This window comes from Scardinius erythrophthalmus, assembly GCF_964197995.2.
Source record: "Scardinius erythrophthalmus genome assembly, chromosome: 3".
Lineage (NCBI taxonomy): Eukaryota > Metazoa > Chordata > Actinopteri > Cypriniformes > Leuciscidae > Scardinius > Scardinius erythrophthalmus.
Genome location: NC_138223.1, coordinates 13,236,272 through 13,251,969, shown reverse-complemented (window position 1 = coordinate 13,251,969; position 15,698 = coordinate 13,236,272). Strand labels below are relative to the sequence as shown.

The window sequence follows — 15,698 nt, the reverse complement described above, 5'->3', positions numbered from 1 at the left end:
CTCCTAGTGAGGTGTATTGACTTTAAATGCCAAATCTGATGTGTTTGTACGAGATGATACATACTTTCAAAAGGTTTGCATACCGATCGTTCTCGAGAAAGGTCTGGTTCCTGATCTGGATGCATATCAACAGTAATGGAAAATATTTGCAGCATTTTTGTTATAAAAAAAAACATGCACAAAAGTCCTATTCATACTAGTGGTATTAGTGGTTCTCAACCAGATTTAACATGGACCCAACAACAGCAAAAAAACTTGAATATCAATCACAGGTTCAACAGTAAGATGAGGACAAGTCACATAACCTGTTCATGTTGGTACTAATTTGGCTGGCCAAATTGTTTAATTTGGGAAAATGACATGAAAAACTAAAGGTATGGGATGCGTTTTCTCATTTCTTAAAAGGAAGATTTTCTATTTCTATTTATTTGCCATCATAACATGTGACTGGGTGGTTAGTTTATTTTAATATAATAAATACTAAATATATTTAATTTTAGAGTTTGCATTTTTTTTTTTTTTTACTATTTGCAGTTGTAAAGTAAATTCAAGCAAAATTAACATCCAAGCCATTGTGCTATTTAAATACATTATTTTAAGGAAACAATCATACTCATAAATAAATTAATAAACAAATAAACCAATAAAAAAACAAAACACGTATTTGCTATTTTATTTTAAGGGGAAACAAAGTCATAAATAAATGAATAAATATTATTATTAATATTTTATTATTATTATTATATTATTACATATTATTCATATGCATTACTCAAAATTAAACAAACTAACTAACTAAAAAATTAATAAACGAACAAACCAATAAATGATCAAATAAATACATTTTGGAACAGTATTTGCCAATACATAATTTTAAGTCAACAATCATACTCATAAATCAATCAATAGGTGTTCAATTCCTTGCTATAAGGATTTCTCAAAGTCATACTGAAGATTGTCCTGCAACTTTTGAACTTCCCATGCTTCCTTCAAGTTCTTCACTATGACGTCCGCTGTGTTCGCTTTCTCTTAGAAACTGCTCCTTGGAGACCAGAGCACATTCACGGATCTCGTTAGCACAGCTTCCTCAATTAACTTCTGCATGCTATCATTACCACAGCTTTAGATCAGATGCCGAGTCAAGCTGAAGCTTCTGGCACACAGGCACCTTCTGGACGCATGGCTCATCATCAGTGAAACCGAGATAAATGTACCACCGCCAATTTAAGGTGATGATTTCAAAAACTGCAATTACTACAAGGAAGAACAGAATTCAGAAGGTTTATTTTTAGAGTCCTGCTGGAGTGTAAGAGGGTGGAGTGGTTGTGTGTGTGTGTGTGTGTGTGTGTGTATAATTATCACCACTGGGAATTAGCTGGTGGTGTGAGCAAGTGCTGTTGCGTACGCCACAGGCAAATACTTTAATTGTGGCTGTGCTGCTGAAGAACTGCTCGCTCGTGCAGTTATTTCAACAATATTTATTTATGTATTAATGCCATTCTGCACTCTGTTTTTGTGTTTTATTCTTCGTTTTGGTCAGAAAGCATTTATTTTGCCTGGAGATTGTACGTTGCACTGGTCCCAGTGAGAGAATGAGAGGGAGGAAATGGAAACAGTAAGAGAGAGGGAGACGTAGAGAGTGAACTGAGTTATTTTTAGGAGTGCTCACAGGAAGTGAAAGCCTCAGGCCTAGGCTTAACTGGTGCTTGACTGGTACCCAATGGGAGAGAGCAAGGAAGAAAGAGAACGAGAGACGGGAATGGCGAGGACAATTCAGCATCACTCAGAAAAACTCAGAAAGACTAGATTTAACTTTATATTATTCTGTACACCAGCCACAAAACTGAGAAACAGCCTTTTTAGCCCCATTTCTGTCTATTAGGTGGTAATTTCAAGGTACATCGACTGTACTGTATTCTTATACCATGTTCTTTACATGGTATATGAATAGATAGTTCGAAGAAGGTCATTAAATCATGGTCAAAAACAAATAAGCAAAAAAAGCATGGTAATGCCATGGTACTTTTAGGAACAGAACTACTAAGAAAATCAAATGTGATTTCTTCTCTTTTTCTTTTTCAAGATTTACATAATATAATTATGCACTACCATTCAAAGGTTTGCGATCAGGAAGACATTTTTAAAGAAATTAATACTTATATTCAGCAAGGATGCATTACATTCATCGAAAGTGACAGTGATGACTGTGACAGTGTTACAAAATAGTTCTATTTTAAATAAAATTAGGTTCTTTTGAAGTAATAACCAAAACAAAAAAAACTGAAAAAAATTTGTATAATGGTTTCCACAAAAATTTTAATCAGCCCAACTGTTTCAAAATTGATAATAAGAAATGTTTCTTGAGCAGACAAGCAGCATATTAGAATTATTTCTTAAGGATCATGTGACACTGAATGGAGTTATTGACCCCACACTTTAGAGCGGCAGTATATATTATGAGAGATAGAATGATGATTGATGAATTATTTCCATATTTTTTGCATACACACACACACACACTTGCACACGCAGAATTGATATGACCCCGATAAAGTGTTTTAGTTCTATTAATGAGCTGAAATTCAAAACCCACCTCGTTCCCGAAAGTTCCGGAACAGCTTGGATGTTCCTTTCCAAACTGGTGGAGTGTCAGACAAGATCTTCTCCAGCTCCTATAAAACATGACAAAATATACAGTGTAAAAAAAAACACATCTCTGGACTGTACATTATTTGCATGCATAAATACACTATGAAATGCAAACCTAAATATTATCGATAAATAATAAATAGGCCTAATTTAACTGAGCTATCATAGCATGCACTAGCAATAGTTTTAAAACAGACCTGTTTGTTGAGGGACCTCCAAGGTTTTTTGACTAAGAAAAATGGACGACCAGAGACAGAGCAACAAAAAGAAACAGAAAGAGGGTGGCCTGTTAGATAAGATCAGGATAGGGGTCTCACGCCATTTAACAATCAGACAAAACAACGAGATGGTTTTCCGAGTAGCATTTTTTGCTCAACAAAATCCTGTAATTAAAGGTTTTTAAATTCCCACTAAAATATCTATGTGTTTTGTTTTTGTTTTTTTTGCAGAGAGTGGGTTAATTTACAGTTAGTGTACAGGAACAGAGCTGGGCTACACAGTCCTGTTCTCTCTCATAGCAACCAGCCAAGCAGCCCTATGGAGCTCTGCTGGAGGCTCAAGGTCAGTTTGTCCCACAGGCTTTGCTTCATGTGCCAAGAGCATACAGCATAATCTGACATAATGCAACTGCTATCCTGATTGTGTCTTTATTTATGTATTATGAACATATGTCATTGTTGCAAACAGAAACAAAACAACTAAATTTACAAATGATCCACATCACATTTAGAATCACACCTCCCTTCTGCTATTCATGCTAATCAGCCGTTCTGAATCAATGATTCAATGACAAATACATTTTCAACAGTCACTTGTAGCCACCTACTGCTGAAACGATGTCATTGATACAAACCTAAGTTACTTTCAAAAGGTGATTCTATATACTCTATTTGAGGAGGCGTTTATTACATCACAAATCTAGTAAAGTTTTTAATGTTTTAATTTTTTAAAAATGTAATACACGTTTATTACGCTATATGTTGTTGTGTTATATTACCTTGGAAGTTAATGACAAAAAAAATTAACACTTGGAACTCTGGAAATGTGAAAAGGGTCCATATGACTTATTGTAACAGAAATAATGGTTGAAAAGAGAAGCTGTTTCATATCTAAACATGACACCTGCTCTCTCTGGGTTAGCGGCAGATTTGAATGTTCTGCTGTGATCGTACTTGTCCAAAGGTTTAATAGACAGAGGCAAATCTCGTCATTTAGGAATAAGATCGCATGAGTGTTGGAATCAAATCACGATCTTTTAATGATCAATCGTGCAACTCTATGCTCAACCTTTGTCACGACATGGAGCAAGGACATACAATAAACTTTTGCAGGTGTAGCATTAATGGATGTCATGCTCCTTTTATATAAGATTGATGCCTGGTGTGTCTACTGGAACATTATGACATTTATTGTATTTACTCTATCAAGACATGCACTTCAAAGACAAAACAACAGTAGAGATTAACAGCTAAGTAAGCACTGCTGTGGCTCTCTTCAATAGCTTTGATCCGGCCCATTAAGACCCACTAACTTTCATTACTAATGTCTATTAATTAGCATACTATTAGATTAAGGCACGACAACAAAACATTTAATTCACACTGACTGCTGTCCTAATTATATTATGTGAACTATGAAGTACTTGGGGAAAAGAAGCTAGTCATATTTTCCTTAAAAAACAATATGATTTTTTTTATCTTATTTAAATAAGTAAAACAGGGAGATCTAAACATCTCTCTCTTCCTCATGTGTAAGTCACTTTGGATCAAAGTGTTCCTGCTAAATGAATAAATGTACAAACGAAATGATGCACATAATCAGACCTGAGTTAAGTCTACTTGGAGCTAGTTAACTTAAATGGTTTGAGAAGACCACATTAGGTGAGTCCAAGATCATCAAGTACTTCATAAAAAAAGCATACAATTCTACTTTGAGGCAAGTAAATACTGTTACCCGGTTTCACAGACAAGGCGAAAATGCATGCTTGAGCTGTCTTAACTGAAAGCAACTTGCACTGACATATCTTATTTTTCTTCTCAAGATGCACACCAGTTATGTTTTTTCTAAAGCACATTTAAAAAAAGTTACTTAAATGTCCAAATTTAACTAAGGCCTAATCCTGGTTTAATCTAAGCCCTATCTGTGAAACAAGGCAAACGTTTTGCATGCTTTTTAAAGTAAGGCAAATTAAGCAGATTTTACAGTAAAGAGCTTTGTTCCTATAGAAGTTTAAATGAAGTATAACTCTGAGTTTAGATGGAGCATATGTGTTACTCACTGCGGGGCTCACTCATGGTGACCGACTCGATGAAGTTCTGCGGAGTCATGTACAGCTGTCCCTCATACTCCACTGAGCTGAAGAGACGGAAACGATGCTCATGAGACGACATGTACACGTCACCTTCGTCAAAATCAAACAGCGGAGCCTGCAAGAACCAATGACAAGCAAAACACAAATTTGTTAACATCTTATCAAAAGTAAATCTGCATTGTTTATCCTTTTGATCTTTCATTCAAAAAATTTGCAAAAATCAAACCTTTCATTGAAGTAAAAAAATTGAAAGTGCAGGGGAAATCACATTATAGCCTAAAATAGACGGTCATGGCAGAAGCTTCATTTTGTGCTCCATAACACATTTTTGTGTTGATTTTTATGTTTGTTTTGGATTGTTGTCCTGATGGAAGATCCAACCACGGCCCATTATAAGATTTCTGACAGATTTTTTATCTGTTGGTATTTGCTAGAATCCATGATACCATGTATCTGAACAAGAAGTCCAGGACCTCCAGCAAAAAAATAGGCCCACGACATTATCCAAGCGGTATATTTAACCATGGGTATGGGGTACTTGTTATCCCTGTTTGCACCAAACCCATCTGGTGGCTTTGCTGCCAAAAAGCTCTTTTTTTAAGTTTCATCTGACCATAGAACCCTGTCCCTTTTGAAGATCGAGTCGTGTCTGACAACTGAATATGAGTTTGTTTTGGACGAGCGAACACCTTTGTGTTTCCCCATATTTAAACAACTCCTGTGAAACAAGTCAGCTAGACAATTTCATGTTCCTAGTCACCCTGGTGTGCTAAAAAAGGTAAATATTAATGGGAATATATACTAGAGAGATAGATATTTCACTCATAAAAAATTATAGGGGTGCCAATAATTGTGGCCAACGTGTTTTGGAGAAAAACATTTCATAATGTGAGTTTCCCCCCACTTTCAATTCTTTTCCTTCAATGAAAGGTTAGAGTTTTGAATGAAAGATCAAAAGGATAAACCATGCAGATTTATTTTTTACAGCTATTTTTTTTAATCATATTTACCAGGGGTGCCATTAATTCTCACCACAACTGTATATATGACAGTGAATACATTTGTAATGATACAAAATAAATTCTTTATTAAATGTAATACATTTAGTTAATAAATGCAATAAATGCTGTTCATTACCCTTTCTATTCATCAAAGATTCCTGAAAAAAATTATCAACATTTGAAAAAAAAGTATGAAGCAGCATTGATCATAAAATAATGTTACCTGATTACCAAATCAGCATATTATAATGATTTCTGAAGGATCATGTGACATTGAAGACTGTAGTAATGATGCTGAAAATTCAGCTTTGCCATCACATGAATAAATTATATATATATATATATATATATATATATATATATATATATATATATATATATATATACACACACACACACACACACTCACACAAGCAAGGTGGTAACCCACTCACACAAGGGAAGAACTTGATATGCAACATTTCCAGCCCAAACAAGAAAACATTTAGTTACTAAGGGGAACAGTCAGACCAAAACATATGGCACCCTTGGAAACCAGATCTGACCGTCTGCCAAAGGTACAAAAATCCCAAAAATATGTTTATATGCACGTGCCAAAGAATTCTGTGCTTAGATATGACAGCTCAATTCTGATAGGGTACTGTTTGACAGGCCTCTATGATACAGCACAGGTTCAGAGCTGCTTTAACCAACCGTAACGCTCGGATCTGAGATCTGAAACAGTAACTGTTGTGCGCAGTCATTTCAGCACCATGACTGGGGAAAGCGCCCTTCTTCCTGCTGCAGCATCATCACACAAACGCGCATTGTCATAGTCTCGAAGAATTATGAATGTTTTTTTGCTCAAGCAAAACTATTCACAAAACTCTACAGCATGAAAATCCCATTCCATGTCCCACAAGCAGTGCATAGCATAGACTTGACAATGAAAACCCCTTGCCAGGAAAAAAACACTAATAGGAAACAGTTACGTGGCACTGTGGGAACAGTCATACCTTCTCCTTTGCGGCTACAGCGGGAAGTGAAGGCAGCAGAGCCCGACAGCCCGTTCCGTTTTTCGGGGCTTTTCTCCCTCTGAATCCGCACATTTCTGAATAATAATAATACAACACCGCTCCTCCGGCCGCAACACCCAGAGCAACCGCTGCTCCCCTACATCGGCTATCCTTCACCGGAGAACGAAAAAGAGCATTCCTTGGAGATGACGGCAAACTCCTAAATAAGCCTCCAAGTCTGCGCACAGCGGCCATTGTTGTTGGTGTGACAGAATTTGTGCAAGATTCTCGAATTCTCATTCATTCATCGCGAGATCATGTGCTGCTCCCTCACCGGGATCATCTAGAACAGAGCAGCAGCAAGTCCAATATGGCATTTGTGCTCTGGTCGTAAACGTATATAATGTAATATAAACTTATATAATGAAAATGTTATGTATAATAAAAGGGTTGCCTAAGTCTGATTACTTGGACGTCTCAAATTCAGGCTTGAACCCCCGACAAGAATACTAATAAACAAAAGGTCCGGGTGTCCTTTTTACATAAATGAAACGTTTCAAATAAAGTTATACTATTACATGTTAGTCAGAGTGCGCTAAACACGTCGCCTTTGCCTGATGAGGTAACCATAGCAACTGCCGCGCTTTTCGTTTGGTAGGTCGACATAAGTAGGCTACAAGAAATTTTAGTTTTGTTATAGGCTATATAACATATAACAAATTAACATCAAATAACCATCATATAAACGAATAACATAAAAAAAATAGTGAAATAGTGTTTTGTTTAAACTTTAGTTTAGTGACAATATGGCGGCAAAAAAAAAAAAAAGATTATTGCGCGAGACGAACCTCAACACAGATGTAGGCATGCTCACTGCAAAATGTACCTCAGTGACAGAAATTAATTTCAGAAGTCTACTGATAATTTATACATTGTAGAGTACCTACATCTAGAAAATCCCTTATTTAGACTTTTTTTCAACCTTCTCATATTCAGACAACTTTAAGATCTATTCGCACATAGTTCTACTTATGCAAATCAAAGTTTTGACACTTCTGTACAGTCATTGAAGTCAAATGTGCGCACATCTGCTTTGCACATCTGTAGTAGGTCTACGACTCAAGCAGAGGTCTGCAATCGGAACCCGACGCAACAGATGATTAACGGGACAAGTGTTGGATTGCTGAGCGCGGATGCGGGAGGGTGCGCGGAAAGCGAGAGAAATTAATGACTCGTGGCTCCCGCAAAATATAATTATCTAATACAACACGCAGAAGTCTGTCACTATCTGAACCGTCGTGTGTGGAAATTGAAAAAAAGAAAAAAGAAGCCTACACCAGAACGAGTCAGAGTCTAACCGGACCGGGACTGAATCCACGTAGACTACACCATTCCTACGGGCTTTTGCGGGCGAGGACGGGACAAAAAGCGAAAGTTTCGGGTGAAACATATTTTAAAACATATTTTTTTGCGGGAGCGGCATTTGAAAAACCCATTCCGCGCAGATGTAGCTCAAAGGTCTCACCAGAGATTATAGCTTTTATGAAAAACGCAAAACTCTATGATGACGTGTTTTGGTTTACCCAAGCAAACTGTCAATGTCACCACGGAATCTGGCACATAACTGACATCTCTATTGCAAGTGATCGATCCACTGCGGCTGTGGATTGATCCTGCTCTAGCTGACCACATTGATTTTGGTTTAAGGTATTTTTGGAGATCATAAATACTAATGAGCTAAGGGGAACGACGTGGGAGAACTTGTCCCGTGAGAGAACCGTTGATAAATCACCTACTGTGGACGTGATCTATTCTCCTGAGAGATAGCAAAGAAGGGGTTTGGCACTTAAATGTTTCAATGATTCTATGATTATATATATATATATATATATATATATATATATATATATATATATATATATATATATATATATATATATATATATATAGCCTTATAGGCCTACCCTACACTATACTATTCCTACTATATAATAGGCTATACTAAAATAATATTGCTACTATATGATGTTACTATTATTATTATAGCCGGTTGCCTTTATTAATGTTATATTGTATAATAAACCACAACTTAAAATATAATAAATTGACTTCTAAACTGACTTTGGTGGGTCTTCGGAGAACTTGTAAGAGCAGTTGATGGCGCGCGCATCTTGTTTTAAATGAACAAGGCAACACCAGGTCCATACCTAAGTAATCTTTCATGTAATATCTACTTTGAGGCATGTTCTTAGCTGTTGGGCTGGAAAATTTCTATATCAATCACTCATAGTATCAACGATTTGCCATCAAACAGTTCGTTTCCTTTGTGTTAATGACCCTTCTTTTGTGCGTAATGAATCTTTGATCTTTGATATCTTTGATACTTCATCTCAACTCATGTTATGCTGGAACTGTTCAAAGGCACATCAGTCAGAGTTGACAGTGCAGTGATGGCGTTCGCACAGATGTGCAGGTTGTTTTGACTTTTCCTTCTTTATTCTTTTAAAGGCAGTTACATGCACATTTTATAGGTCATATACATTTACACCTGGCTATCGATTAAGCGTAAGTTTAATAATGGCATAAACCAAGTCGCTAATCAAGAACAAGAGACTTTTTGGCATCATTAACGCACAACGCACACACATATAACTACACACCTTGAAGTCTTGTCTCTCTCTCCCTCTCCCTCTCGTTCTCTCTCGAGCACCGCCCCCTTTCTTTTCCTTTTTCCTCCTTGGCTTCCACCTGCTTCACACTAGAGATTCGCCAGAGCGCGTCAGTGCGCGTAAACCCCGGGGAACGGAACGGATCGGTACACAGTGCGCATCCCTCTTCGCCATCCAGCTGCACTTTTCTTTTCCTCGTTGCAAAGATTTGCGCACTGATCTCCACAATGTTGCTTTCTGCACTTTTATCATAATCCATCAATGGATTAAACGCGTGGATGCAGATGAAACCGATCATCAAAGAAGACTGAAGAAGAGGATCAAACGATCAAGGAGTTATGTTTCAAACAGTCATCTATAAAGGGATCCATTAGCATATGTCAAGAGGGCATTTACATAAGGGCCGTATTTAGGCTGGTGTTTCAGTACAGAGCCAGTCACATCCAGAGAGCACAAGAGGAGAGAAGCCGCATAAGCTTGTGTGCTGGAGTGCGTAAGAGAGAGTATTGGATACACAGGGGACCGGAGCAAAGGGGAGTAGCCTGGAAGGTCGAGAGAGCATGTGCTAAACCGAGAGGGAGAGAGCAAGAGCGAGAGAGAGAGAGGGAGAGAATCGGATGTAAACACGCATTGACTGTCAAAGCCGCAAGCAGTGACTGCGCAAAACACTAGGGAAAGAGAAACCACAGGGGCTCTCCTCACGGCAACTTTTCTTCGACTGTCGGTGATGGGTGCAGTCGGTGAGCTGGTGGGCAGCTTCTCTCACGGCTTGGAGAGCTTTGCGCACGGGTCTCATTTCGTCCTCACGCCCCCCGGGGACTCCGGTGCTCTGGTGAACGAGCACATCATCTCCGCCGAGCGCCTGTCACGCAGCACTTCACCGGACCTGACGCATCTGAAAGGGATCCTCCGTCGGCGGCAGCTTTACTGCAGGACCGGCTTCCACCTCGAGATATTACCGGACGGTTCGGTGCAAGGCACGAGAAAAGACCACAGCAGATTTGGTAAGTGTTATTTATTGTTGTTTCATTAATATATTCAATGCTGCAAATAGTGCATGTCACTGTAATAGATTACTAGCCTATAATAATAACAACAACAATCATGCAACACTGTATTTTTAGACTGTGCATGTTACGTATTTGAGTATAGAAATTGACCAGGACTGGTTATTTTAATGGTTAAAATTCTGATAATTGTTATTTATAAAAAAAAAAAAAAAATTCATCATGATGCTGACTGTTGGTCAATCTCTACCTATGTAACTGCAACTCTATACTGTAATGTAAAATGTGATGATATTATTATGACAAGGGTGGTTATTATTATTTTCATGGTCATAATAATGTTCATTATAATATAGCAAAACACAGTGATTAAGCGCGAAAGACGTCATGAATTAAGTATAGGGCAGATTGATGCCACTATTGCAGGTGCTTGTCCTGCTGTCTCAACTGAGAACTAACAGCTGTGCTTTTCTCACAGGTATATTGGAATTCATTAGCCTCGCTGTGGGGATGGTGAGCATCCGTGGTGTGGATAGCGGATTGTATCTGGGAATGAACAGCAAGGGTGACCTGTACGGATCTGTAAGTATAGCATGAATATAGTGTGTTTCTGTTACTGCTAATGCAACAATTAATTTCATTCATAGCCTGCCCGTGCTAAATCGAGAGTGTGATTTATGGTGCAATTTCAAATAGCCTTTGGACACAGTTTATCCTTCTGTTTGAACTTATTATGCAGTGTGATTAACCCTTGCTTTCCCCTCTCTTTCTCTTAGGAAAAGCTGACGGCGGAGTGTGTGTTCAGGGAGCAGTTTGAGGAGAACTGGTACAACACTTACTCTTCTAACCTGTATCGGCACGGAGAGCGAGGATCCCATTATTACGTAGCCCTCAACAAAGACGGGACGTCTCGGGATGGAGCCCGCTCTCGGAGGCACCAGCGCTTCACGCATTTCTTGCCGCGGCCTGTGGATCCAGAGCGCGTTCCTGAGCTCTACAAGGAGATACTAGGTCACAGCTGAAACCACTGAACCTCAAACTCAAACCCAAAAAAAGCACCTGCATGCTCTTTATCCCCCCCCCAGACAGACCTGTCTCAGGAGAAAGCAGTGCAGACGGGGGGGGGAAAGAGGCCCTCTTCTGCGGCCACGGTTGGAGCAATAGCAGGAGATGGAAAGCCCTCGATTGCAGTGGCAGGAACCAAATGTCTGGACTCTGGATAGTTCCTGAAGAACAGAACACTGCTTTGGATCCATTCACCTGCTATATGTAGGGATTTTGGATTAAAAGAGGGCAAATTATCACTGGTGGACCTCGTGCCAGAGAATAATGGACATTTACTACTGAAGATTCTACAAGGCTTCTGAAGGAATTCTGCGAAATGTTTTTCATAGAGATTTCATACACTGGCATGGACAAGCAGGAGACAAACTCCTCCAAACATTTCTCTTTAGGTCCTTTAATTTATGTTTTTTCGAGATATTTATTTTATATATTTATTTATTTTGAAAGTATATTTTTACAAGAATATATGCAAGATGTAACAGGAGGTCACGAGAGCTTTATTTTCTACCGCTATAGAGACACGACTTCTAGAGACAGAACTACTGAAGAAAGTATTTTCTTATGAGTTGTTCATTTTCGGTTGTATGTGGTCCACCACGGGGTCCCCCGCTTTCTTTTTTTTTTTTTTGTGTGTGTGTGTGTGTGTATCTCTCATGTCATTAAACCAGATCCTTACGAGCCTGAGAATGTTCCAGAATTCACTGGGGAATTAAAACAGTTCAAATGATTGCATTTTGTTGTGTCTGTCTTTTCAGTAGAAACATAAGGTCACCTGTCAGAGGTGAATGGTTATTGAATTTCTATTTGGAGTAAAAAAAAAAAAAAAAAAGGAAGACTTTTAGGGAAACGTAAGCACAGCAGGTGTCTGTCTGATCTTCATCGATCCTGTTGGGTGAAATGAAATCAAATAAGCTTTTAATCGCTTAAAAGCCTAAATGTACACATGCATGTAAGTCACGATAATACGATTTGCAAAACAAATGTGTCAGGATCTTTCCATTTCACTAAATTCCCTGGGTTCCCTGACAGCCTCTGTTAAAAAGGCAGTACAATGCTAACATTAAAACACAATGACCTAAAAACAATTTCCCCTCCCCTTCTCTTCCTACGGCAACCTTCTCAAGTGACACCTTGGGCTGCCCTTTACAAAGTGGCCTTTTCTTTTGCTAAGTGTCTTTTGAAAGCCATGCACTAGGATTAAAAAAAGCTGTTGTAGGACGCGGGATTGTGGGATATACATTTACTGAGCCAGTGCAGGTGGAAGTTTTCTTAAGAAGCATGAGGTCATTTCAAGACAGACACAGTCACGTGCAGTCTGAAAAACCACAATTACTGACTAGCAAGTGTTTTTCTCATCTGTTGCTCTCTGTTTGATGCTTTTCACTTCCTATCCCCCCTTACGGTTGTGATTCATGAGCTTTGATGACATTCGATGAGCTGGCTGCCTGTCAACCTGGCTGTCTGTGAGAGTGAGGTGACTGTATGTGTGTTTAAGGAAGGAAATTATCCTTTTTAAGTAAAGGGAGAGGCACACATGCGTTTCCAAAATAACACTGGTATGAGGGTTCTCGGTCACACTACTGAGAAATAGGGGAGATGGTGAGTGTTGTAACACTTTTTTTGCACATTTAAATGCAACAAATCTACCACATATCAAAATTGTGTAAAAAAGTGTCAAATACAAGCGCATTAGTGTCACTAAAAAGGGTCAGCGGGAATGCTAAAGTTATGTTCATTTTAAATATTTGAATGCAAAACAGTAGGACTCATTTGAACTCAAACAGCAAATAGAAAAAAAAATATCTTACTGTAAAAAAATGGGCTCGGTATGATTTTTTTTAAAAAAGAAGAAAATAATAGTTTTATTCAGCAAGGACATTAATTGATAAAATGTGGCATATATTATGTCTTTTTCAAATAAATGCTGTTCATTTCTATTCATCAATCATGGTTTCCACAAATAAATTAGGCAGCACAACTGTTAACTGATAATAATTAGAAGAAATGTTTCTTTTGCAACAAATCAGCATATTCAAATGATTTCTGAAGGATCGACTCTGAAGACTGGAGTAATGATGCTGAAAATTCAGCTTTTCCATCACAGGAATAAATTACATTTTAAAATCTGTTAAAATAGAAAACAGTTCTTTTAAATTGTAATAATATTTCACAGTATTGCTGTTTTTACTGTATTATTATAAGTACAATATGAAGTAATATTCAAACCCATTCCATCTACTCAGTCAAGATATTTCATGTTTGTATAACATGTAGGATGAAATCATTCAAGTTAACGTGGATGTTATATATCAAAATGACACTAGTTCTGTTACTAACATCTATTAACATGATCTCAAATCAAATTGTAAATCAAATGTGAATTTTCTTACAGTACACTGAAAAAAAATGATATGATGGTGAATAAATCATTACAGAATTAAAACTACCCCTTTTAGGGTAAAAATGACAGGTTACCATGTTTTACAGTGAACCTCAACATTGTTTTTTAAACGTTGAGTAGCAGCAGACAGATAGAGAAATAAAAGGAGAGATTTTGTCCTGTGTAAAAGTTCAGAAGAACTTTACAGCTTACATAACTGACATTATGTAGGGTAGGAGTGTCTGAACTGTGCGTCTTTTCCCCTTTTTGGGGGGGTTGGAGGGTGGGATGATACGTCTATTTGTGTGCGTAGGCATATCAGCAAGCTCTGTAAGTTGTGTGATCTCCAAATCTCTGTGATGATGAGCCAGGGGTTCTCCTAACTGAGAGTCAGTCGGCCTGCCCTGCACACAACACACACACACACACACACACACACACACACACACACACACACACACACACGGGTTTTCCCCAAAGCAGAAACACTGCTACAGCTAAGGATGTGGTGAGGCTGATGTGGCCAGATCGACAGATCTCATTTTCATTATTTTTCACCTCAGAGAGAGAGAGAGAGAGAGAGAGAGATCTATGTAGTCACATATCTCTCTGTGTGTGTATGTGTGTGTGTACACCTTTGTACCTTTGACTTGCCGCATGAACACCTGTGCAGTTTTTACCTGAGCCACAAAGACATGCAGGTGAAAGATCACTCACTTCAACACCTGTCTTAGAACAACACATGTGTTGTAACTGTCCCGACACACATACACACTCAGACATATATACACACACACACATGCCACTGATGATGAGAATGAGAGAAGTGTCAGATTTTGGATGCTTGAGGGAATTGTTGTTCTGCTAGGTCCTTTTTACACTTGTAAACAGAAATGGTAATAGAGAACTTTTTTTTTTTTTATAGCGAACATTTCTTGGTCTGCTTAACTTAAAGTCTCTCTTATGTCGCCACTTACAATGCAGAAAAAAGAAGCTTTTTTTTCTTTACAGCTTGATTGATTTAACATTTGAAGTTTGTAAGCACAATTCGGTTCTCCGTTTGCTTCAGGTTCAATGTATATTGTGTTCAAATATAAATTGAAAAACTAAAGGCATCTAAAATTACTAAAAGTAAAATAAATAAATAAAGTTAAATATATAAATAAATAAGTGACAGTACAAACAGACAGACAGACAGACAGACAGATAGATAGATAGATAGATAGATAGATAGATAGATAGATAGATAGATAGATAGATAGATAGATAGATAGATAGATAGATAGATAGATAGATAGATAGACACTTGAGCTATAATAATGTCTTCTGAGACTGTACAGATTAAAGAGGGAAAGTGAAAAAATTTAAGTAATGAGTGTGTTCCTCTTTCTGCCACCACGTTTGTAGATGTTTGAGGTTGACACACTCATTATAAGTGCAGTTATGTTCAATGTTAACATAATCACTGTTTGTGCCTTTATAAGATGGAATTAGCTGAACCACTAATTCACCTAGTGTACACACACACACACACACACACACACACACACACACACACACACACACGCACAAACACGCACAAACACACGCACGCACGCGCACACACACACACACACACACA

The 15,698-nt window shown here is 38.0% G+C and overlaps 2 protein-coding genes across 5 annotated transcripts in view; one reads left to right on the top strand and one right to left on the bottom strand.

Annotated features, from left to right (window-relative positions):
* micu3a (mitochondrial calcium uptake family, member 3a) overlaps positions 1-7,297 on the bottom strand; it is a 32,730-nt gene extending 25,433 nt beyond the window's left edge. For 2 of the 4 annotated variants that reach the window (XR_014029803.1, XM_081360637.1), the window contains exons 1-4: positions 6,957-7,242; positions 4,928-5,075; positions 2,847-2,878; positions 2,594-2,672 (exon numbers count right to left, since the gene is read on the bottom strand). Coding sequence is in view for 3 of the 4 variants with exons in the window: in XM_081360637.1 (XP_081216763.1) it covers positions 2,594-2,672; positions 2,847-2,878; positions 4,928-5,075; positions 6,957-7,211 (514 nt within the window). In the remaining variant the exon portion in view is untranslated. Of the gene's footprint in view, positions 1-2,593; positions 2,673-2,846; positions 2,879-4,927; positions 5,076-6,956 lie in introns of all 4 variants that reach the window. The other 2 variants (XM_081360638.1, XM_081360639.1) reach the window with 2 other exon arrangements.
* Positions 7,298-10,352: 3,055 nt separating this feature from the next.
* fgf20a (fibroblast growth factor 20a) lies at positions 10,353-11,654 on the top strand (the record flags this gene model as incomplete). The annotated part of the gene is made up of 3 exons (XM_081360388.1): positions 10,353-10,629; positions 11,111-11,214; positions 11,409-11,654. The coding sequence occupies 3 exons, from the start codon at positions 10,353-10,355 to the stop codon at positions 11,652-11,654; spliced, it is 627 nt and encodes a 208-aa protein (XP_081216514.1).
* Positions 11,655-15,698: the final 4,044 nt, after the last annotated feature.